Genomic DNA, 26,718 nt, shown 5'->3' with positions numbered 1-26,718 from the left:
TTCTACATACTTGCCAGTTGGCTTCACCTGCCCCACAGGCTACCTGGCCCCAGGGGATGAGTTAACCCTGAAACTGACTCAGTAATTGGTGAATCTCTAGCTAGAACTGCTTTATCATGAGAAGACCCAGCCATGCTGCTCCACTCAAAGCTTACTGTCCTCACACCTGCTTATCTCCATATCTGCTGCTTGGTCCCAACAGGAATACCTTTCTTCCTCACTTCTCTTTGCTAGCTTCCTTTATTCTGCCTTTCCTATTAGAATGTAAAGCTCCTTGAGAGCAGCATCCATCTTTGTATTATCAGCACTTAGCAAAGTACCAGGTTTATAGTAAACAATAAATAGCCATTTGATACAAAAAGTGTGCAATGTTTATATTTCTACCATGTTCATAATATCTATTCTCAAAGTGCTGCTATCTCCTAAAAATGAAAGGCTCAGGGAATCCATGATCAGGAAGAAGGAAATACCATTTTGAAAACCTGAAGAACAGCTTGAAATGAAGAGACAATCTTTAGGAGTTTGCAGAGAAGGATCCAGTTGGATGCGAGGAGGCTTAAGAGTGAAAAAATGTACCACAAGGTTCAGAAAAGACACTTAAATTCTATGGGCTTCAGTTTCCTCATCCATAAAACTAAGGAGTTGGCCTAGATAATCTTTGAGGTACCAGTTCTAAATCTATGAAACTCTGAGGGACTATTCAAATTAATAAGAATTAAAATATTTCACAATGATCTTTTCTCTAAAGAATATAAACAAGCAGTTTTTAAATTTCTAAAATCTTTTTTCAATTATCAATCATTTATTTTCCCCCTATTCCATGCCACAACCACCTCCCAGTGGTGGGAGGAAGGGGAGGAGGGTAGAGAAGAACAATCAAGCAAAACAAATTCCCATGTTTGCTGCTACTCAAAATGTGCTTCATTCTGCATGTTAATCCTTTAACTCTGTCTAGAACTGGGTAGCAATTTCCATTATTAGTCCTCTGGAATTTTGATTGAACACATTACGTTGATCAGAGTCCTTAAGTCTTTGATGACTGTTCATTTTTACAGTGCTTATATTGGTACATAAATTGTTCTCCTAGTTCTACTTAGTTCACTCTGCATTGGTATATACAAACCTTCTCAGAGATCTCTTCATTTCTTACAGCATAGTAGCATCCCATTAATACTTGCAGATCATAATTTGTTCAGCTATTCCTCAATAATGGGCACCTCTTTAGTTTCTGTTTCTTTGCCATCACACAAAGAACTATATATAAATATTTTTATACATATAGGACCTTTTCCTCTTTAGTCACCTCAGTGCACAAGTCTAACAGTGGTATTGCTGAGTCAAAGGATATGCATGGTTTTGTAACTTTTGGGGGTTAAATCTAAATTGCTTTTTACAATGTCTCTACAGCTCCACCAGTAGTTATCAGTGTACACATTTTTTCTGCTTTCACTTAACATTTGTCATTTTTTGTCTTTGTCAACTTTGCCAATCTGATGAATATGAGTTAAAATTGTCAGTTGTTTTGGTTTTCATCTCCCTATTTGTTATTTGGAGCCTTTTTATATAGATATGAAATATCAATATTGATACTATATATAAAACTTGCATTTCTTCTTGTAAAAAACACCTGTTTATGTCTTTTGACTATTTGGCTCTTACTCTTAAAAGTCTGAATCAACTTATTAAAGCTTAGAAATGAGATATTTATCAAAAAAAGGTTTGAACAGTCAGTTTTCTAAGGGGAAAATTCCATCTCAATAGATATATGAAAAAACAGGTTCATTAATGCACTGTTAGTGGAGCAATGAATTGGTCTAGCCATTTTGGAAAGCAATTTGGAACTTGTACAAAAAATTATTAAATTTTGCATATCCTTTCATGCAATGATACCACTACTAGATCTTAAAGAAACCCAAGAAAGAGAAAGGACCTATATTTTATCATGGCAAAGAATTAGAAACCAAGGAGGTATCCATTGGCAAATGCCTGAACACATTATGGTATATGGATGTAATATGATAGTATTATGTTGGAAGAAATAATGAAATAAAAAATAATTTAAAGGAAGTCTTATGCCATTGAAGTGAGCAGAACCAGGAGAACAATTTAACAATAACAATAGCATTATAAAAATAAGCAACTTTGAAAGACTTAAGATCTCTTATCAATTCAGTGACCTACCATGACTACAGAGGACAAAAAATGAAGAATACTGCCCAATTCCTAAAAGTGATAGACTTGGGGTATATATTCAGACATAAACTTTTTAGACACAGCCACAATTTGGGGATTTGTTTTGTTCAGCTATGCATATTTGTTACAAGGGTTTTCTTTTTTCTTTTATTTCCACTGGGTGGGGGAGGAGAGAAAATAAATTTTTGTTAATTGAAAAAAATAACATTAAATTTAAAAAGAAACTACAAGGACCAGTGAACCGTTGGAACTAAGTAACAGATGTGAAGCTCCTCCCAAAGAAGAAAAGAGTTGGATCCTTTGAGGAAGAAACAACTGCTTATGCTCCAAGGATTGATAATATGGAGTGGCAGGTGCTATCAGAAACAGGATCATTCAGTAAGTTTTAGAGGAACAAGAGATGAGTATTGGTAGCTGTAACTCCATACTCCCCAGCAACCCTTTTGTTCTTTGTAAAATAATAACTACTATAGTAGCTAGAGAATTGTTAAAGGCCTTTCAATCAAATAGAAGCTATTGTATTGGCTATGTCATTTTGAGAGAGGCTGTTGAATTTTCTCCACTTTGCTTGATCAATCATATGAGAAGATACCTCTCCCTCCATTTTTTGCAGAGGTAGGAGATCATGGGTATAGAACACTAAATATAATATGAGATATTTTTAATATGTTGGTTAGTTTTGCTAAACTTAATTTTCTTCCTTTTTTAAAAATTATAAGATATTCTCTTGAAAGGGATGGTGGAGGAACTCAGGAAATACAGGTGATATATGATATAAGGAAACAAAAGTTGATTAAAAAAAATCCTTAAAGCAGTTAAGCCACATACTGTTTGCTAGAAATCACTGTGTGCTGAGTTTGTAAAGATAAAATTAAAACAACAGGCATTCATTAAGTCCCTACTATTTTCCAGGCACTGTGCTAAGCCCTGGGAATACAAAGAAAGACAAAAGCACAAGTGCCAGCTCTCAGGGAGCTTACGTTCTGATGAGGGTAACAACATACAAACAACTGTGTACATATAAGTTACATACTTATGTGTGTTTATTTATATATATATATACACACACACGTATATATACAGAGACACATGTAGATACAGACATCTATACTTTAAATTAGTGATCATTTCAGAAGGAAGGCTATAGAAATGGGGAGACTTAGGATAGACCTCTTGGAGAAGATGGGATTTGATAAATTCTTCAAGCAAGAATAATGAAGTGAGAAGAAAACACTCCAGGTATGGGGGCCAGCCAGGAAATAACAGTGTTTAAAGAAGAGCATGTAACCAGAGATTAAAGTATATGAATAAAGGATAGTAAAGTAAAAAAGGGCCAAGTTGTGAGGTCTTGAAGGCCAAACTGAGCATTTTCTATTTGATCCTTTGTGTGGAATAGCCACTAAAATTTACTGAGTGGGGACTGGGGGTGACATGAACAGACCTGTACTTTAGGGACAATCAGGCTAATTAAAAAGTTGCTATGTGATGTGACAAGAAACACCACAAGGGTGGTAAGATAGGAAAAGATCACATGCGAGAGATGATATTAAAGTGGAAACAACAGTACTTGACAACTGATTGGATATGTGGAGTGAGTGTGAGTAATAAGTTAAGACCAACACTAAGATTATGAGGTTAGGTGGCTGGGAGGATGGCCCTTCCCCCCCCCCCCAACAATGTTAGGAAGATGGAAAAGAATACTTAATTAGTAAATATTTATTAAGTTCCTACTGTGTGCCTGGCACTGTGATAAACTATGGGGATATAAATAAAAAGATAGGTTTGGAAGGAAAGATAAGACCTATTTGGCACATTGAATTTATGATACCTGTGACAAGAAAATGACAAGAGCAATGGAGGAAACTCAAGAGGGTTAGCTGAAAAAGAAAGATAGGACAGTAGCTAGCAGGTATAGACAGATAAGTAGAGTAATACTTGAGAATAGATGAGCCAGATTTGTTAGTAGGTATTATGAAAAGAGCCAACTGGTAAGGAGAAATTCAGGATGGGAAGAGGGGATTTTGGAGGAGATAATATACTAGAAAAGATGGAAATGGCACCAAGGGACATGTTGAGGGATTTGCATTATCAAGAAGGGCCACTTCCTATGAGATAGAGAGGAGAGAAAACAATTGGATGATTAGGTCAGGAGTGAGGAAAGGGTAATGGGGGTGCTGAAGTAGGAGTCAAGAGCTATAGTTGAGAGGGTTGGGGGAGAGAGTGCCTTCAGAGAGGAGAATATTTGGACCCTATGATGTGTTAATTAAAATAGGAAATAAGATATAAAAGGATTCTCTTGTTACAGTAAAGGCATAGGTGAGATTATGTAACAAATTTGTAATACAAATAACCAACAAGGTTTTGTGGATTTATTTAAAATTTTTAGCTCTGTTCAGCACATAAAACAGATTTGAAGAAGACAGATGATATGAATACTCCAAGCCTGGAGTTTGGAAAGGCAATAGGAAAAGGAGGCAAAATGTAGGGTTGAACAGATTTATCTAAAGAACAGAAATGGGAAGAGAGAAGAAGGGTATCAAGTGCAGAACTAATAGCCTGAAAAGAATTGTGAGATGAAGGAAAGTGACATCATAAGACATAGAGAAAGATGGAATGATAAAAGATTATGATTTAAGAGATTTGGAAAGTTCATGAACATGGAAATGAAACTTGAGTGATGGCAAGATCAAGGGTATGACCATCTCTGTGGAAAGTTAAGTTGGAGTGGAAGAGTACACCTTGTAAATGTAGACTGATGAAACAGGAGGACACTATAACTACTTACTACTTAGGGTAGGCTCATAGTGAGCTGCCATAGAAACTAAGTTAAAGTGCATCCAATGAGAATGTTTTTGCCAAGTTTTTTTTTTTTTGTAAATAGTAATAATAAAAGCTTCCATTTACATAATGCTTTAATTTTTGCCAAGTGCTATAACTACTATATTACATTAGATCTTCATAATAGCCTTGCAAAGTAATTGTTATTGTTATCCCCATTTTAAAGTGGAAGAAACTGAAATTCAGAGAAGTTAAGCTACTTATGTGAAAGGAGAAAATTGGCTATAAATGTCCATCAAGCTGGAAACCACAGAAAAGCTACAGAAGAAAGAGTAGAGCTCAGAATTTCAAATGATGAAGTCTTAAGAAAGGAATCAGCAACAGAACTCATAGTCTTAAATGTCTATAAACAAATCACAATGGCTAACAAGCAAAGGTGACATAAAGATCCTAAAGTAAGAAGACATGTGAATCTCCTGGGATGGGACCCATTACTTGGCTATGGGCTCTAGGAGTGAAATGGGTAGTGGGAATGGGGCAAAGTGGTTGTATATATATTAAGAATATATACTCACATGGAGAAATTTAAGAACTAGAGGTGGAAGCATGATGGGAACATTTTGGGGCACCTGTTCGAGCTTTCTTTGACCAAAACAATTTGATTATCTTAATGATTGCATCCCTTAGAAAGTAGAACCAACAGGGGGCAGCTGGGTGGCTCAGTGGATTGAGAGCCAGGCCCAGAGATGGGAGGTCCTGGGTTCAAATTTGGCCTCAGATACTTCCTAGCTGTGTGACCCTTGGCAAGTCACTTGACCCCCATTGCCAATCCCTTACCACCCTTCTGCCACAGAACTAACACACAGTATTGATTCTAAGAGAGAAGATAAGGGTTTTTTTTTTTTAAAGGAAGAAAAGAAGTAGATCCAACAAGGGAAATTTCTGTTCTTGGTTGAACTTAACTATAGTAGGAAAGAAATGACTATTCCAGTTTAGAATTTACAAAGAGAGAATAAGAAGACCAGATTTTAAATAGATTTCAGAGTTAAAAAATGGTAAATGGGGTCTTGCCATTTGAAATTATTTTTTGAAGAATCTAAATATTTTTTAGAAAATTTTCCCATTGTTACATGATTCATGTTCTTTCCCTTTCACCCCCTCCCCCCCATAGCCAACACACATTTCCACTGGCTTTAACATGTGTCATCGATCAAGACCTATTTCCATTTATTGATAGTTGCATTGGTGTGGTCGTTTCAAATCTACATCCCCAGTCATGTCCGCATCAACCCATGTGTTTAGGCAGTTGTTTTTCTTCTGTGTTTCCACTCTGTTAGTTCCTCCTCTGAATGTGGGTAGTGTTTTTTTCCATAAATCCCTCAGAATTGTCCTGGGTCATTGCATTGCTGCTAGTACAGAAGTCCATTACATTCGATTTTACCACAGTGTATTGGTCTCTGTGTACAATGTTCTTCTGGCTCTGCTCCTTTCACTCTGCATCAATTCCTGGACGTCTTTCCAGTTCACATGGAATTCCTCCAGTTTATTATTCCTTTTAGCACAGTAGTATTCCATCATCAGCATATACCACAATTTGTTCAGCCATTCCCCAATTTAAGAGCATACCCTCGTTTTCCAGTTTTTTGCCACCACAAAAAGCACGGCTAGAAATATTTTTGTACAAGTCTTTTAATCTATGCTCTCTTTGGGGTACAAACCTAGCAATGGTATGGCTGGATCAAAGGGCAGGCATTCTTTTATCGTTCTTTGGGCATAGTTCCAAATTGCCATCCAGAATGGTTGGATCAGTTCACAACTCTACCAGCAATACATTAATGTCCCCATTTTGCTTACCATCTGAAATTCTACAGAGCAGTTGAATCTAGGAGAAATGAGAAGTTCTAAAGAAAGAAAATCTTGAGGACAAAGGGAAACAATTCTGATGAGGAAACTGGGCAATTATCTAAAAAAAGATTAATGTGGTTGTGCTTTATTTTAAAATTTTATTGTCATGCAAAACACACTTCCATATTGATCATTGTAAGAGCATACTCACACATAACCAGAACCCCAAAATAAAACCATAAATACACTGATGTGAAAGACAACTCCAACAGTTCTTTCTCTGGAGGTGGACAGCATTTCCTGTCATAAGTCTTTCAGGATTGTCCCAGATCATTGCATAGCCAAGTTTTCTCATATAATCATCGTATAATGTTGCTCTTATTGTGTATGGTGTTCTCCTGGTTCTGCTTGTTTCAGCATCAGTTCTGCAGATCTTTCCAGCTTTTTTCTGAAGTTATCTTACTTATCATTTCTTATGGCACAATAGTATTCCATCATTAACATGTACCATAATTTGTTCAGTGATTCCTCAGGTAGTGGACATCTCCTCCATTTCCAATTCTTTACCATTACAAAAAAAGCTGTTATAAATATTTTTGTACCAGTAGGTCCTTTCCTCTTTTTTATTAGCTCTTTGGGATATAGCCCCAGAAGTGGTATTACCTGATCAAAGGATATGTACAGTTTTATAGCCTTTGGACATAGTTCCAAATTGCCCTCCAGAATCATCGTATCAGTTCACAACTCCAACAATGCATCAGTGACCCAATTTTGCCACATCCCCTCCAACATTTACCACTTTACTGCCATATCGACCAATCTGATAGGTATTATGTAGTACCTCAGCATTGTTTTAATTTGCACTTCTCTAATCAAGAGTGATTTAGAACATTTTTTCATGTGATTATTGATGGCTTTGATTTCTTCATCTGAAAATTGCTTGTTCATATCCTTTGACCATTTGTCAATTTTGGGGAATGGCTTATATTCTTACAAATTTGAAAATTAGATCTTTATCAGATAAATTTATTATAAAATTTTTCCCAGTTTGTCCTTTCCCTTCTAATTTACATTACTTTTGTTTGTACTAAACCTTTTTAATTTAATAAAATTTTCTTTTATATCCTATAATAATTTATCTCATGTTTAGTCATAATTTCTTCTCTTCTCCAAAGATCTACCAGATAAACTATTGTGTTCTCCTAATTTAGTTATGGCATCACTCTTTATATCTAAATCATATATCCATTTTGACCTTATCTGTGTATAGGGTGTGAGATGTTGATCTATTTCTAGCTTCTGCCATATTGTTTTCCAATTTTCCCAGCAGTTTTTGTTAAGTAATAAGTTTTTATTCCAAAATCTGGGGTCTTTGGGTATATCAGACACTAGGTTGCTAAGGTCATTTACTCCTGTATATTTTGTATCTATATTCTTCTCATTGATTTACCATTCTGTTTCTTAGCCAGTACCAGATGGTTTGATGATTGCCATTTTATAGTATAGTTTGAGATTTGGTACTGCTAGGCCACCTTCCTTCACGTTTTTTTTTATTAGTTCCTTTGATACTTTTGACTTTTTGGTCTTTCAGATGAGTTTTGTTACTAATTTTTTTAGTTTTATAAAATAATTATTTGCTACTTTGATCGTTATGGCACTGAAGAAATTAATTGTCATTTTTATTATATTAGTTTAGCCTACCTGTGAGCAGTTAATATTTTTTCAGTTGATTAGGTCTGACTTTATTTGTGTGAAAAGTGTTTTGTAATTGTATTCATAAAATTCTTGTGTTTGCCTTGACAATTAGGTTCCCAGGTATTTTGTATTATCTAGAATCATTTTAGATGGAATTTCTCTTCCTAACCCTTGCTGCTAGACTTTGTTGGTAATATATAGAAATGCTGATGATTTATGTGGATTTATTTTTTATCCAGCAACTTGACTAAAATTATTAATTCAACTAGTTTTTCAGTTGATTCTCTAGGATTCTCTAAGTATACCATCATATCATCTTCAAAGAGTGATAGTTTATTTTCCTTATTGCCTATTTTAATTCCTTTAATTTCTTTTTCTTATTGCTAAAGCTAACATTTCTGATACAATAGTGATGATAATGGAATCCTTGCTTCAATTCTGATCTTATTGGGAAGTCTTCTAACATCTCCATTGCAGATGATACTTTTGCTGTTGGTTTTAGGTACTCTAGTTGTGTTTTTAAAGAGTTACACAAAAGATGGAAACAAGGGTTATTTAACAGGAACAGGAATCTAATTCTCCATATGAACCAATGCCAGTGAAATGAGAAAACTGGGGACTACCTATATATAAGGATTGTTTTTTTTCCCTCTTTTGAAGTTAGGGAGGAGAGAAAGATGAGATTACTGCTACAAAATGAATAGAACTATATATATAACACATCAGAAAAAGGGCAGAACTGTTCAACTCTTAATGTACTTCTCTTTTCTCTGCCAAATTGAATGACCTCTGACCTAGAAAGGACAGAACAAAACTAAGAGCATATTTCTGTTCTTGACAAGTTCAAGTCACTGGCCTTGGTCACTTGGAGAATTTCTTATTTCTGAATTAAATTGTTAAATTTAGCTACTACTTTTCTGAAGCCATGGTGTTCGTTTTCTGAGGGGTGATCTATGCATTCTTCTTATTGATAGTTCCTTTTCTGTGTTCAGAAGTTCTAGGCAATTTTCTGGCATTTTGCTATTTAGGTTTTGTAATAGTTAAAATTAAATAATGAGGCTGCTAGTAGCTTTAGTAGCTTTATTACATCAAAGTAGTGATAGTAAAGAGAGGGAAATGTAGGAAAGAAGTAGAGAGTTGCTTAGCTCAATACCCTTTTTGCTATTCTGTTGGAATGAAGCTCACCACCAATAGTGGTTCCTTTAGCTTCCAATTTCCAGTTAGAAGAGAGCAAGCAATCCCTTGGTCCTGCTTTATAAGCAGTTTTCTCCACCCACTAGCTCTCCCAATTCACATCTCAGGAACGAATCACAGTTCCTTAATTTGCCTGGCACTTAAAAGAGTTGAAAATATTTTTGACCTCCCCTATCTTCCCCACCAAATCCAGTTCCTTTTTTCCCCCTGAGTTTAATGGTTTCTCTGCAGTTCTGGTCTTTTCATCCAGAAAGTTTGGAAATCTTTTATTTCAATAAAAGTTTGTTTTTTTCCTGCTTTTTTATATACTCAGTTTTTCTGGGTAAGTTATTCTTGGCTATAAACACATTCCTTTTGCTTTTTGTAATATTCTAAGTTCTCTGTTTCTTTATAATGGTTGCTGCTAAATCATATGTCAGACTGATGATGGCTTTTTAGTACTTTTGAATTCTTTCTTTTTGGCTGATTTGCAACATTCTTTGACCTAGAAGCTCTAGATTTTTGCTTTGCTATTCATGGGAGTTTTCATTTTGGGATTTCTTTTTTTTTTTTTTTTAAGGATTTTTTTTAAACCCTTGTACTTCGGTGTATTGTCTCATAGGTGGAAGATTGGTAAGGGTGGGCAATGGGGGTCAAGTGACTTGCCCAGGGTCACACAGCTGGGAAGTGGCTGAGGCTGGGTTTGAACCTAGGACCTCCTGTCTCTAGGCCTGACTCTCACTCCACTGAGCTACCCAGCTGCCCCCTTTGGGATTTCTTTTATGAGATGCCTATTGTGTTTTTTCCTGCTTTGCCCTTTGCTTCTAAAAATCCTGGATATTTGTGTTGTTTTTTGTTTTTAAGATTTTTTTTTATTTTAACCCTTACCTTCTGTCTTAGAATCAATACTGTTATCAAGAAGTAAATAAGGTAATCTGAGTGGGTCTCGAACGCAATTTGGGTGATTTGGGTGTGAGGAAAGATAAAGGGGACATAGGTGATTATAAGGTGATTGGAGGAGGAATGAAGGTATGGGAAGGTATATAGGAGATAAAGGAAATGGGGTATGTAAGAGAGGGCAGCTCAAACAGCTTTTTTTCCAGAGGCTTGAGACAGAGGATACAGGGAGGAAATTAGGGCCAGTAAGAAATGTTTAGGTTTTTGCTGGAGGGTTTCTCTTGTTAGTTTCTAAAGTCTCTTGAGGGAGGAGTTGAGAGGGCCCCTCCCTACTAGTCAAATTGATGACTGGAGAAAGTCTCAGGTAGGTACTTCCTGCCAAGATGGATGCCCCCAGTTCTCTCAAGAAATAAAAAGAAAATGATTCCTTCCCTCTTTAGCCCTTGCCTCAATCTTCGATACAGTGATTCACCAGAGGCTTTGAGTAGGTGACAAGGGAATTTATTAATCTCAGGTTAGTCAGAGGGAAGAGGTTCAGGATTTCTAATTGCTGCTAGGGAGAGGGGTGATGGTGGGGGATGGGTCACAGAGAGGTTTAGACTGAGAGAGCTTGCTCTCCCAGTCAGGAGATTTGACTGCCTTTTAAGTAAAATTCTTATTTAATCACTAAAACTAGGGGTAACTTATTTGAGGATACTCTACTTATCTATAGAAACTAAAACCCACAAAGTTCAATCACCAAGCCCTCCCTTCCACCCAGGGCCCAAAGGAAATTCAGGGGAAGGGCAGGGAATGTAGATGGAGAGATCAGGGAGAGGTCCAGAGAAATGAGATAGGTTTAAATTTCCCCAAGACAAATAAGCACAGGCCAAGGCAGAAGCAATTAGGCCAAAGCCAAGCCAAAAGGCCGAAGCTTAACAGGCTAAGCCAAAGCAAAGCCCTCCAGCCATAGTGAAAGCCAGAAGACAAAAGCCCCATCAGTTGGAACTTCACCTCTATTTATAGCTTTAAGTTCTAACTGACTTTCTGAAGATTCTAAGACTTCTAACTGACTTTTTGTGACTGTTAGAAATTACAGAAGCAAAAAGTTTCTGTTAGCCACCTTGCATTACAATACTCAGTATTGATTCTAAGGCAAAAGAGTGGTAAGGGCGAGGCAATGGAGGTTAAGTGACTTGCCCTGGATCTCATAGCTAGGAAATATCTGAGGTCAAATTTGAACCCAGGACCTCCCATCTCTGGGTCTGACTCTCAGTCCACTGAGCCACCTAGCTGCCCCCTTAAGATTTCTTTAAAAATTTAAGTTCCCTTTTGTAGTGGTATTCAAATAATCCAGTGATTCTTAATTTAGACTTGGACTTTTTTGTACATGTAGGTCTTTTCCCCTATCTCTGATCTCTTTGGAATATAGACCCAGTAGTGGTATTGCTAGGTCAAAAGGCATGCATAGTTTTATTGTCTTTGGACTTGATTCCATATTGCTCTCCATAAGGGTTGTGCCATTTCACAGTTCTACCAACAGTGCATAAGTATCTCAGTTTCCACATATCCCCTCCAACAGTTATCATTTTCCTTTTTGGTCATATTAGCCACTCTATAAGGTGGAATTTGAGTCATTTTAATTTGCATTTCCCTAATCAGTATTGATTGGGAGCATTTCCTCATATGACTGTAGATAGTTTCAATTTGTTTATTTGAAAACTGCCTGTTCATATCCCTTGACCATTTATTAGTTGAGGAATATTTGAGAAATGAGACCTTTGTCAAAGATCCTTAGCTATAAATTTTTTCCCCCAGTTTATTGTTTCCCTTCTAATCTTGGTGTAATATCTGCGGACCTTCCACTGGGGTGGTTTAGGAGTATCTTCTCATATACCTTCATTCAAGTTTTGCTTGATTTTTATTAATTTGTTATTTTCATTTTTACTTGCGGGGTATGGTTATTTCCATTTTTGTTTTATTTATTGTTTCCTTGGCTCTGCTTAGTTCATTCTGCATCATTTCGTGTAGATCTTTCCATGCTTCACTTTTTCAAGACACAAAATTTCTTTCAGCACAGTAATAGTACATTATGTTCACATGCCACAGTTTAGCAATTCCCTAGATCAGTGATGGGCAAACTATGAGATAATCCCCCCCTGAAATGTTGGCCACACGACATTATTCCTAATCTGACGAATACAATGAGTAGGATACAATACAATGAAATTTAGAGTTGCCGTAGAAACAGACTGACAGATAAGCATTTCCTTTCCTTTGGGCCCCATCTTTAAAAAGTTTGCCCATCACTGCCTTAGATGATGGACATTCTCCTCCCCTCTCCCAAATTCTTTACTATCACAAAGAAGTACTGCTGTAAATATTTTGTTATATATGGGACCTTTTTAATTACTGATAATTTCTTTGGAGTATTTCTTGTTCAAAGACTGTGAATTTCTTAGTCACATTATTTGCATATTTCCAAATTGCTTTTCAGAGTGATTTGTACCATCTCATGCCTCTACCAACAATATATTAGTGTGTCTATTATTCCTATCACTCTTCTGGTATTTGAGTATTGCCCTTTTTTACCATCTTTGCCAGTTTTCAGGGTATGAGATAAAACCTCAAGGTTGTTTTAATGGGCATTTCTCTTATTTGGCAAGTTCTTCTGTGTAATTTTTCTTTAGAGAACTGTTCATATCCTTTTTTCATTGACCTATTGATAAATGGCTGTTAGTCATGTGTGTGTGTGTGTGTGTGTGTGTGTGTGTGCGTGCGTGCGTGTGTGTGTGTGTGTGTGTTTATATAACTTAGATAACAAAACTTCCTTAGAGATATTTGGTAAAAATAGATTTTTCCCTCCTTCAATTATTTCCCTACTTAACACACGCACATTCATTGTCTCTGCAAAAGCTTTTCAATTTTAGGACATCAAAGTTGTCTATTTAATCTTTTATAATTATCTCTATCTCTTGTTTGGTTAAAAAAAATCTCCTATCTATAGCTGTGAGAGAGGGATTGAAAAGATTACCTTTTGCATTGGTCATAAGTATGTAACTTTAAGTATGTAACTGCAAATATGATTTTTAGAAACAGATCCAGTTAGTAAACTGTGTCTATTGATCATAATAATCAAATATTAGCCATCGTGTTAGAAAGGATATAGTTTGGTGTTTTAGAATATTATAGCAATTAACTAGATTAAGAACTTCTGTTAGAGGAAAAAAAACTTCGTCTGTGTAATTATCTAAGGAAGCTAAAACTCATGCTGATTTGAAATGGTGAATGAACAGCTGGCCTTATGAGATCATAGGAAAACTATGGCATATCTAGGTGTTGTTTGATCCTGTGAAGATCTATGCCAGCTATAGGCTTCCCAAAATACTATGGCCAAAAGAGGCTACTTTTATCTAAGCCCTCCCAGAAGTAATATGATAGTTCTGGACTGGTAATTAGAAGTTTAATTAAAATTTCTTATCTTAACCTTGTACTAGAACTTATTATTTTTTATGAAATGTTACAAAACCTTGTTACCAAACATTATAGCATGTTTCTTAACATACTGTGTACCTTTTTCTTCATTAATGACTTGTGTTAAGTGTCAAAAACCCATAAAACATACTGTTGAACATCTTTGAGTCTAGATATGACAAGATTGTCAGATTTAATTTACCACAATTAAAGTTTGGATCTTTAGCTCAGAATAACAGTCTAGAGATTTCTTTATTTCTAACAATATAAACTGCTTCTTTTTCAATTTTTTTGTAATCTGATCATTAATGTTAAGGTCACATATCCATTTAGATTGTATTGAAGAATATGGTGTACATCTGTGATCTTTGAAAGATCATATGGAAAGGAAGAAGTACTAAAGGACTGGACAGTGTATTTAACTCTGAATCATGGAAATTTTCTATTATATATTATTAAAGTGATCATTAGTGAATGTCTAGAAAATGAAGCAGGTATCATAAGAGCCTACATGACCTTAATCAAAAGGTTATGCTGAACTACTCTTTTTCTTGACAGTGCTACCAAACTGGTAGATCAAGGGAATATGGTAGGTATAGTTTACTTAGATTTTGACAAAACTTTTAACAAAATCACATTTTATTTTGGCAGGAAAGATAGAATGATGTGTACCATAACAGTAGTATAGTAAGAATTTGGAATTGGTTGGCCAAACTGAAAGTGTGGTCATTTAATAATTTAATGTCATTTTGGAGGAAGTTTCCAGTGGAATGCTCAATGGATATGAACTTTGTTCTTCATTTAACATGTTCATCACTCTCTTAAAAACCATGGATAGCATATCCTTGCAATAACTTGCAATAACACAAAGCTGAACAGGAGAGTTACTACATTATATGGATGATAGAATCTAAAAAGACATGACCAGTTAGAACACTGAACCAAAGCTAATAAGTTAACATTTAGTAGGCATTTAAAAAAATACTTGGGAAGCTTAATTTTTTAACACAGGCACAAGAAGGAGGAAGTATGACTGAATAACAGTTCATCTGAAAAAGATCTGAGAGTTTTAGGGGATTACAAGCTCAAAATAAATCAGAAGTATGATGTGTGACCAAAAAAAAGTGATAATCTGTCCTGAGAAGCATAATGTCCAGGTCTAGGAGAGTGTTATTGCTCTGTTGGCTGCTTAGATGAGATTATGTCTATACTACCCCTGTACAGTTCTGGGCTCATATTGTAGAAGGACTTTAAGTGTGGGAGTGTTCAGAGAGGGCATAAACAGATTAGAGGCATCAAGATCCTGTATATATATACACATTGGATTAAGAAATTTTAAGATCTGTAGACTGGAGAAGAGAAGATTTCAAGTGAGAAGGAGCAATTAGAGAATAACATAATATCTGCCTTTGAAAAAGGCTTGTTATATAAAGAGTGAACAGACTTGTTCTTAGCCCCAGTATATCAAAATAGGAATAATGAGCAAAAGTTATAAAAAATTTCAAAAAAACTTCCCCACAATCAAGAGGTATCTAAAAATGGACTGGTTAATCTCTGGAGGTGTAGTGGGTTCTTTGTTATTGGAAGCCTTCGGGGATATCATAAAGGGTATTTTGTGCAGGTTTTTATTGGATTGGTGGCTTCCGAAGTCTCTTCTTATTTGACAGGAGACAGTGTTGTTATTTGCCAGCTTCTAAGAAAAGAAAGAAATTTTATTATCTTATTTTTTAAAACTTTAAAAAAGGTATTTAATGTAAAGTAAATAAGAATGACCAGAGTCATCATGGCAATGTGGATAGTAAACTAGTCTCAAAGTTAAGATTCTAGTTCCTTTTCTTACACATACACATTGGCTGTGACTTTGGGCAAGTCATTTAAACTCTTAATGCCTGAGACGAGTTTCTAAGCATATAAATTGAAGAGAAGATGCTGACTCCCATTAGTAGAGGGATTCTATTCTCCGAGGAGTTCCCTATGTTAATAAAATCAGATTGACCATGGTTTTGCTTTCATATAAACTGCTATTTGTTGGGCATAACAATTGAAGTGAGAAGCTAATTTCCACTTATTTTCTACCCATTTAGGGAAATAGAGTAATAGTTATATGATTCATAGCTCCCTTCCCCTTCAGTGTCCCTGTCAGCAACTATTTCTTATTAGTTTGGGTTCTAGAAGATCCACGGCAGGCTACTTTCCATTGTCTACCAATTAATGCAAATAAAATTTTTACATCTCTAAATAAAAGGCTGTGTTAGCAGAAAGGGAGTTGTAATCAGTCTATATAGGTAGGATATGCCTTGGAGCATAGAATGTGTATCTAAGGGACCAGTCTATGTTTGGAGAAGTGCTTTACTAGATTGTTGATCAGCCATTCCAAATTTTTTTCAGTGTTTGAAGGAAATAGATTTGTGTCTATAGAAGGTCTTTATAAACCAGTTTAAATGATGGGCCCCTTAATGTATTGTGAAACAATATAGGTTGGAATTACTTTGTGGGGAGTACTTATATTACCATGTTTGAAATCAGTTAATTCTGTTGACAAGGGAGAGAAATACTAATATTCTATTTAAGTAACAGAAATGTTACTTCTTTTATACCAGCTACCTTAATAGTATAACATCTCCATTTTGTGAAATTTTCTACTTCTACCACTGAATCGTCTCAAAATCACATTGTTTGAAAATTAGGATTAAAAATAATCTCCTACTCAATATTGCCTTGGATTTGTAGATTTTTTTTTAGGTTGAAGATTGGCTCCTTCTTTGTGCTTCTTTGTATATGTGTACATATATGTATATATTTGCCCATATGAAGCAAGTTGGGAAATTGTCTCATTATTCACACTTTTGTTCAGTTGTTTCAGTCATGTCCAACTCTTTGTGACTCCATTTGGGATTTTCTTGGCAAAGATAATGAAGTAGTTTGCCATTTCCTTCTCCAGCTCAATTGCTAGATGAGGAAACTGAGGAAAACAGGGTCAAGTAACTTGCCCAGGGTCATACAAATTTGAACCAAGGCCAGATTTGAATTCAGGAAGGTGGATCTTCCTGGCTCTACTAGATGATTACATCTCTGAAGATTCTACATTTGCAAACATTTCGTGGTTTTGAGGGCATTTAGCAGTCCTGTCAGAAAAGTGCATAAGTTTGTGTTTTACATGAATTTATGGCCTAAAGCACTGACTATGGAATCAGAAAACCTGTGTTCAGATCTTAGCTCTGACACCCACTGCATCTGTGTCCCTGGATAAGTTCATCTCTCTAAACCAGTGATGGGCAAACTACGGGCCAGATGTGGCCACCTGAAATGTTTTATCCTGCCAGGTGACATTATTCCTAATCTGACCAATGAGCAGGATACAATACAATGAAACTTCGAAAGAGTTGCCTTAGAAACAGACTGACAGATGAACATTTCCTTTCTTTTGGCCCCCTCTTTAAAAAGTTTGCCCATTACTCCTCTAAACCATAGATGACTTATTCATAAAATAGAGATTGTATGTATACTACCTACTTCAGAGCTGTCATTAGGAAAGTACTTTGTATTTCAGTTATTGTTATTATAGCTTGCCTAGGGATGAACCTCACTGGAAAGAAATTTGAATATTTAAAAATCAAAATTTCATAGAATGTAGGTACTAGATTGATTTAATTTTCAAAAAGGATTCTTAAATTTATGAAGATACTTAGAATGGGATTCCATAAAAATAGCAAGATCTCAATATGGTTAAAATATTACATTTATAATAATCTAATATATAAACAGGTGTTAAAGTAGCCTTCCGAAAGCATAATTGTCACCATACAAATGTAATTACAACCATGTAAATCCATCCTACCTATTAATTTAAGAAATACTGCCTGGTTTAGTGGATAAAAAGGTGGTGACCTTAAAGCCCTAAAGATCTAAGTTCAGATTTGGCCTGTGACACCTATTGGTTGTGATCCTTGGCATGTCAATTAACCTTAGGCCAGAGGTGTTGAACAGGTAGTATGACTCAGATTAAAATATTCTGAAATATTTAACAAAATAATTAAAATATAATAAAACATATGTAAAAATGACATTTTAAAAATAAATTAATATGTCCCTTGCCAAGGATCCTTATTTATGGTTTACTGGCTCTTATTTATATTTGAGTTTGACAACACAGCTCTAGGCAACTCTTTGAGACTAAGTGTAGGGAAGATGTTAATCTACATTAGGAGAGGGAGCTGTCTATATGAGTGACACCACAAGTCTAATCAATATCCCTAGTCTAATTTATAATGCATTAATCTACTTTTAAAACTTTAAAACATGCTTAGTTTATTTTGTGAATAGCACAATACTACTTGTGATTTTTTTATTCCAAGTGTTAAGAAATAACATTTTTGAGTATGTGCAGCTTACTATGAAACTTAAGAATATTTCCTTTTTTCATTATTTAGATAGAAAGCCTAGACTTTTTAGTTCTCCTGAAGAAAATTGAAGAAGTCTATAAAAATGAAGATGGAGAAAATCTGGAAATCCTTTGTCCAGTTCAAGGTCAAGCCTGCATAGCTAAATTTGAAGATGGAGTCTGGTACAGAGCACAAGTCATTGGTAAGGACATACATGCCATTTGTACATAGATATTTGTTTTATTTCTGATTAGATCTTTGATTTCATTAGTACAGAGGCTCCTGGTGAAGAACATTCTCCAGAACTTAAAGACATTAGATACAAAGTTCAAAAATGATAAAATTTAAGTTGATGCAGACTGATAAAGGAGAGGAAATAGTTTAACTTTGGTTTTTAATCTCCTTTTCTTCCTATCCTCTGTCTTCAGGGATTAGGAATGGGAAGCTGGCTACTCTTATTCTTTTGTTTTCCTTTGTATATGTCTTTTCTAGTTAAAAAGCTTTGGTCTGGAAAAATCCAAGAAGAATGGTACAAGGCAACAGAAACTAGTAATGGGATAAATTATGAAAAATATTTTTATGTTAAGGTACTGTTGCTCACATACATTTGCAATGCTCTTTTTAAACATTTGTGGACTTACTCAGTTTTTATCTCCGATCAACTTTCTTCTTCAAGCTAAATATTCTTACTACCTTTGCCCAAAGAGCTAACTTGCTGTGTTGTAAATTATCTTGTGTAATGCTTCCTTAATCTAATACATTCCCTCTTAAATTCAGGATTAGACTACTGTTATATAGGATAAGCTTATAAAAAATATAGTAAGAATATGTCCACTTAAGTAAAATAGTAATGATCATCAGTCTACCAAATAATTTTTCACTGAATTTTAGTGGCATAGTTGTATGTCTGTGTGTTTTAAACCCTTACCTTCCATTTTAGAATCAATACTGTGTATTGGCTCCAAGGTAGATCAATAAGGGCTAGACAGTAGGGGTTAAGTGACTTGCCCAAGGTCACACAGCTAGTAAGTGTCTGAGGTCAGATTTGAACCCAAGACTTCTTGCCTCTAGGCCTGGTTCTCAATCCACTGAGCCCAGCTAGTTGCCCCCTCACAGCATTATATTGAGATGCTACTGTGTCTCTTCTAAATATTGTATATATGTCTACCCAGAGCATACACCAAGTGTTTATTATTTTTTTTTAACCTTTAACTTCTGTGTATTGGCTCCTAGGTGGAAGAGTGGTAAGGGTGGGCAATGGGGGTCAAGTGACTTGCCCAGGGTCACACAGCTGGTTCCATAAATATTTTAGGACAGTCAAAATCTTTGTAGAAAAATCACAGTTACAGTTGATAAATAAATACCTTTTTATGTCACTCATACTTCTATAGCTGTGAAATGTAAATTGTATATCACTTTCACATTTTAAAGCCTAATCAGTCTCAAATTACCTATAGTCATTAAAACAATATCCATATTCTCTCCCATCAATATTCCCCATTCACTGAGAAGGCAAACAATGCCATATGTATCATACATGTCAAATCATGCAAAACACTTCCATATTATATGTCACAAAAAAGCAAGAAAAATAAAATGAGAAAATTTTACTTATCTTTGCACTCAAAAGTTCATCAGTTCTGTCTCTAGAGGTAATTAGCATTTTTCATCAAGCCCTTCTGGGATTGTCTTTGAACATTATATTTATCAGAGTATCTAAATCTTTCACAGCTGATCACTATTACTATTAATGTATACAGTGATCTCCTGGTTCTATTCCCTTTGCATCAGTTGATATAGGTCCTGCCATGATTTTCTGAAATCACTCCCTCATCATTTCCATCACAGTCACATACTGCAACTTGTTCAACCATTCCCATAATGATGGGCACCTTCTCAATTTCCAGTTCCACACAAAGAACTGCTTTAATGACCCAAGAAAATCCTCAAAGACTCATGATGAAAAACATCATCTGCCTTCAAAGAAAGAACTGATAAAATCTGAATGCAGTTTGAGACATACCATATTTCATATTATTTCCTCACTTTTATTTTGCTTGTTTGAGTTTTTGTTCACAAAATGACCAATATGGAAAGATGTGTTATACTCTTACATATGTAATTTTTTTAAACTGCTATTAATATTTTAGTATTGTGTCATTTGAAATTGTTATAAGCCCTCGAAGACTACAACTCCCAGGACTCTCTCTGCTACAACTTCCTCTGACACCTCCCACTTCCTTTGTGGGAGGTGTCAGAGAAAACATAAAAGAGAAAATTTGGCGCCTTTTCTCTCTCTAATCCTGGAGGTGGGCTAGCGCTCTAGATGCTAGAATGCTCTGCTCTTTGCTCTTGCCAGCTGGAGGCTAAACCCTGCAGATCTCTCTCTTGGCACCTTTTTCTCTTTCTTCCTACCTCCTAGTTTTCCCTAGACCTTCCCTTTCCTAATCTAAATAAAACCTAGCTATTCAAAACCCTAAAGTTACTCTCTGATCATTTATTTGAGCCCCTGAAAGGCTCTGGTCAAAAACCCCTGCCTGGGCTGGGGAGCAGTACCTTCCTCTCTCCTTTCTCCCATTCCTCCAATCCTCCTACCTTCCTCCCTTCACTTTCACCACACAGTTTATGGCTACCCAGATGGGACCTGAACCTGCCTTCCTGAGTCGGCTGACTGTCTTGCCTGCCTTACTGCCTAAGGGTAAGCTCTCTCTACCCTGGAGTGCTCTGTTCTCCATGTGGTCTCTACGGGCATCTCCATTTCGATTCCAGGAGGCAGTAAACTTCTTTTCTAAAACAACCTAAATTCTCCATATGACATAAAAACACAGTATATATAGGTCTTTTCACTTTTTCTTTAAATTCTTTAGGATACAGACCTTATAGTGGTATTGCTGAGTCCTGTGAGTTACAAATAGTTCTCTAGAATGATTCAACCACTTTATAATTCCAGGGTTGGCAGGGTTCTTATTTTCCCATATCCTTTCTAGCATTTGTCATTTCTGATAACTGTGAGACATTATCTCAGAGTTTCTTTAATATGTATTTCTCTAATCGGTAGTGATTTAGAGCATTTTTCAGATGACTATAGATAGCTTTGATTTCCTCTTCTGAAAGCTACCTATTCATATCCTTTGACCATATATTAATCAGTTCAACTCATTTTCCTAAATATTTGGGAAATGAAACTTTTATCAGAGAAACTTGCTGTAAAAATTTTTGATATTAATTCTCTATGGTATCTTTTAGCAAAATGTCCTGATTATTTTTTTAAGTCTTTTCCTTCTTTTTTTACTTTAGATACTACATGGTTCTAAAAATATAAATATAATATAGTTTGATCATGTTAATTGTAGTGTTTGTTATTAAGTATTTTTGGATCCATTCTTTCCCATCACTTTTTCAAATGTACTATTTTCTATAGTTAAAAATAATGCTTTTATAAGAATCCGTAAACAGATATCTTTTTAACTACACACATACAGTAGCTAGGTGGTACAGTGGTGGAGAGCCAGGTCTAGAGATGAGATGGGAGGTCCTAGGGTTCAAATTTGGCCTCAGAAACTCCTAGCTATGTAACCCTGGACAAGTCACTTATAACCCAATTGCCTTGCCCTTACCATTGTTCTGCCTTGCAGCTAATACTTAGTATAGATTCCAAGACAGAAAATAATAAGGGTTTTAAACACACACACATATACACATACACTCTCTCTCTCTTTCTCTCTCTCTCTCTCTCTCTCTCTCTATATATATATATGTATATATATATACACACACATATATATATACACAAACACATACACGTATATAATGCATATATGTGTATGTACGATATATTATAGATAGAATATATACTCCCAGCATTGAAATTATTGAGTCAGAAGGTATGACTATTTTTTGTAACTTTTACTTTCTTATGATGATTATTTTCCTCCCACAATGTATCAGTTTGGAATTCCATCAGCAAAAGAATATCTGATTTTCTGACATTTCACCCATAATGACTTTTTTTTTTTGCTGTTGATTTTTTTTTGCCTGTTGGTGAGAAAGGAAGAAGGAAAGAAGCATTTATATAGTACCAACACATGCTTGCTTTTATATACCCTTTTTAAAAAAATACCCTAAGCTTGCTTTTTACAATGTGCCTTTTGGAAGCTAAGCTTTTTACAAATATTAGTTCCCCCAACAACCCAGCAAGGTAGGTGCTGTGATTATCCCTGTTTTACAGTTGCGTAAACTGGTGCAAATAAAGGTGATGTGACTCACTCAGGGTCAAACAGCCACTGTCTGAGGTCAGATTTCAACTTGGGTCTTCCTGACATCTGGGTCAGTTCTCTATCCACCATACCACCTACATCTTCCAGTGAAGTTCTTCCTTTAAGTCAGTAATTCCCGAAGTGGGCACTACCGCCCCCTGGTGGGTGCTGCAGCAATCCAGGGGAGTAGTGATGGCCACAGTTACATTTATCTTTCCTGTTAATTGCTATAAGGTTAAAAAAATTAATTTCCAGAAGGCTAAGTAATATTTTTTTTCTGGAAAGGGAGTGGTAGGCCAAAAAAAGTTTGGGAACCACTGCTTTAATTCTTTCAGAATCTCAAGGTTAATAATTAAGACTTATAATTAAGACTTGGGCTTTGAATTGTCTCATTTTTTCTACTTCTTTTTCCTTTATATATGTACACCCTCAGTAATGTCTTTTCCCCCCCTACATTGAGATATTTTGCTTTCTCAGTTGCATGTAATAACAATTTTCAACATAAGTTTTCTGAAATTACAAGATCTAAATTGTCTCCTTTCCCCTTCCTGGAGGTGGTAAGTAAGTTGATCTGGGTTAATTGTACAAGATATATTTCCATATTGGCCATTATTGTGAGAGAATATTCTCCTAAAACAAACCCAAAAAAACTAAAGTGAAAAATAATATGCTTTAATCTGCATTCCAACTTCAACAGTTCTTTCTCTGGAGGTTGGTAGCATTCTTTGTTATAACTTCTTCAGAATTTTCCTGTTTCATTATATTGCTGAGAATAGCTAAGTCTTTCACAGTTGATCATCATATGATATTGCTGTTACTGTGTTGGTGTTTTAGTTCTCCTTATTTTACTTTGAATCAGTTCATGTAGATTTTTCCAGCTTTTTCTGAAATAATCCTACTCATCATTTTTTATGACTTTTTTTATTCAAAGATATTTCATTTTCCCAATTACATGTAATGAAATTTTTCAACACACATTTTCCAAAATTATAAGATTTAAATTGGTTTCTTCCCCCCTCTCAGAGATGGTACCTACTCATCATTTCTTATAGTGCAGTAGTATTCCCTCACCATCATATACCACAGTCTATTTAGCCATTCTCCAATTGATGGACATTCCCTCAATTTCCAATTCTTTACCACTACAAAAAAGAGCTGCTATAAATATTTTTGTATAGATAGGATCTTTCCCCTTTTTAAAATGTTTCTTTCTTTGGGATAATGATCTGGTCGTAGTGTTACAGGATCAAAGGGTATGCACAGTTTTATAGCCTTTGGGGCATAGTTCCAGATTGCCTTCAAAATGTTTGGATCAGTTCACAAATCCATCAGTAATGTATTAGAGTCCCAATTTTGTCATATTCTCTCCAGCATTTATCATTTTCCTTTACTGTCATACTGGCCAATCTGAAATGTGTGAGGTGGTACCTCAGTGTTGTTTTAATTTACATTTTCTCCAATCAAGAGTGATTTAGAACATTTTTCCTATTAATAACTTTGATTTCTTAATCTGAAAACTACTTGTTCATATCCTTTGCCTGTTTGTCAATTGGGGAATGGCTTGTATTCTTATAAGTTTGACTTAGTTCTCTATATGTTAGAGAAATGAGACCATTATCAGATAAATTTGCTATAAATTTTCCCCAGTTTGTTGTTTTGTGTCTCATTTTAGTTACATTGGTTTTGTTTGTACAAAACCTTTTAAATTTAAGAATTATTCATTTTACATCTTGTAATGTTCTTTTCTTTTTTTTTTATCATAAATTCTACCCTTCTCCAGAGACCTGACCGATAAACTATTCTATGTTCCCCTAATTTACTTATGGTATCACCCTTTATTTCTAAATCATACATTCATTTTGACCTTATCTTGGAATATGGTGTGAGCTCAGTAATATCTTTTATGACATTTTTCATATATAAGTCACAGTAAAAAGGAACTTTTAGATCTATGATCAATTTGAGATCTTTGTAGATATTACACAATTTCTAAAACATCCATCTGCGGTGCTTGTCAAGATTTATTTTACATATCACACATCACACATGTATGTATATGTGTGTATATATATATATGTATATATATATGTGAAGGGGATAGACTTGAAAATAAATCCCTTTCAGCTTCAGATCTGTGATCCTATTGAAAAAGAGTTTATTGAGCTGGGAAATTAAGTAGTCAGAATTCTGTTTTAGGAATATCATCTTGGGAGCTCTCTGGAAGATGGCATCACTGATATGCTCATTCCAAGCATGGCTTCCAGGATGTAGCAGGCACATTTTGGGTGAGCTGAAAATTAATAACCAGAGTTAACTTTGCTTACCCTAAATTTCCTCTGATGAGCAACATTCTGTCTAAGTCAGTGATGGGCAAACTTTTTAAAGAGGGGGCCAAAGGAAAGGAAATGCTCATCTGTCAGTCTGTTTCTAAAGCAACTCTTTTGAAGTTTCATTGTACTGTATCCTACTCACTGTATTTGTCAAATTAGGAATAATGTTGAGCTGCCAGATAGAACATTTCGGGGGCCACATCTGGCCCGCTGGCTATAGTTTGCCCATCACTGGTCTAAGGAATAGATTGGACTAGATGGCCTCTCAGGTCTCTTCCAATTATAAGTGTGTGGAATAAAGAAGAGAAAGTTTGAGATAGTGAAACCGGTTACGCTATTATTGAAATAAAACAAGTGAGAGATGATGAGGACTTGAACCAGAGTGTTGGGTCTTAGTGGAAAGAAATGGAAAAATGGAATCAACATTATGAAAGTATCCTGGTACTGGCAGCATATTGCAGGTTCTTAGTAAATTCTTGTTTACTAATTTGTTCCACATTTTTTCAAGTAATGATTACACTTGTATTTCTGAAAATGTATTCATATGACCATTATCCATTGTGAACAGGGGCAAAATTTTGTGAATTTCTAAGTTCTCTATGATTTCAATTATCAAGTTTTTAATCCATTGAAACTGACATTTCACATATTTTACCCAGTATGTTTTCTTTTCCTTTTAACTGTTTTTTGTTGTTGTTGTTGCACATAGCTTTCTCATCAAGTTTGGGAAAGAGATTCCCCAGCTCTCACGGTGATAAGTGATAATCAGATATAGGAAGGTCATTATTTCACTCCACAGGAAGTACAGAATATTTCATAGGAGCTCATAAATAGTAAGAAAGTATATAAAGCTTTCAAATAGCCCATTGTTTCCCTCATATGTCATTGTTATTGGGAAACATAGACCTAAAGATATTAGGAACAAAATTGTGTAATCTTAATCAACAAATGCAAGCATTCCAATATAAAAAAGAATGATCCTTGTGAACTTCTTTCACATAATAGATTTTTGGGTTTTTGTTTTTTATTAGAAATATACATTAAATTTACTATCATTTTTCTAAAATATATTTGTTAAATGATTCATTTTCCTGTTTTTTTTAAAATTTCTTATTTACTGATCTTTTCTTATTGATATGACTATCTCCATGTTCTATGATTCTATTTTATCTTTATTCATTATCCACTTAGAATTCACGGGGGTATATGGCATAAGGTATGATTTTAATTTCTATTTCCAGTCAATTTGCCAACAAATTTTCAAAAGTAAATTTGTTAAAAAAAATTCCCATCTCTAGTTCTTATTTTCTACATTGTGTTATCATTGCTTTTAAATATTCTGTAATCATTTTTTATTTTCTTAACCTAGTGCTTAATAGATTCTATTTGTGTTTTGTAATTTTCTTGTTACTTAATTCTGATTTTATTGTAATAGAGTCTGAAAATATATATATATTAAATGTATTTTGTGTTAAGATTACCTTGAGAATAAAAATCCAGGATGAAAGGAAGTTTGTTAATAAAACAGAATTTTCACAAGGAATAGTGGAAAGGGCAGGCAGGGAATAACTTGTATTACAGCTCGCACAATTCTAAGACCCTACTCAACCCACCAAATTGAAATATCCTCATGTTTGTAGGGGATTTTAATCTATCTTCCTGGTTTTTAAACTCATTACCAGAGTTTGGCCACCAGATAATGGTTCCTTCTGCTGG

The 26,718-nt window shown here is 35.1% G+C and overlaps 1 protein-coding gene across 1 annotated transcript in view; it reads left to right on the top strand.

The window, feature by feature from the left end:
* Positions 1-26,718, top strand: part of RNF17 (ring finger protein 17) — a 125,354-nt gene that overhangs the window by 57,058 nt on the left and 41,578 nt on the right. Inside the window, exon 17 of the mRNA XM_044668311.1 lies at positions 18,465-18,618. Within this exon, the coding sequence (XP_044524246.1) occupies positions 18,465-18,618 (154 nt within the window). The remainder of the gene's footprint in view (positions 1-18,464; positions 18,619-26,718) is intronic.

This window comes from Gracilinanus agilis, chromosome 3, assembly GCF_016433145.1.
Source record: "Gracilinanus agilis isolate LMUSP501 chromosome 3, AgileGrace, whole genome shotgun sequence".
Classification (NCBI taxonomy): Eukaryota; Metazoa; Chordata; class Mammalia; order Didelphimorphia; family Didelphidae; genus Gracilinanus; species Gracilinanus agilis.
This window is presented reverse-complemented; position numbering and strand designations above follow the sequence as displayed.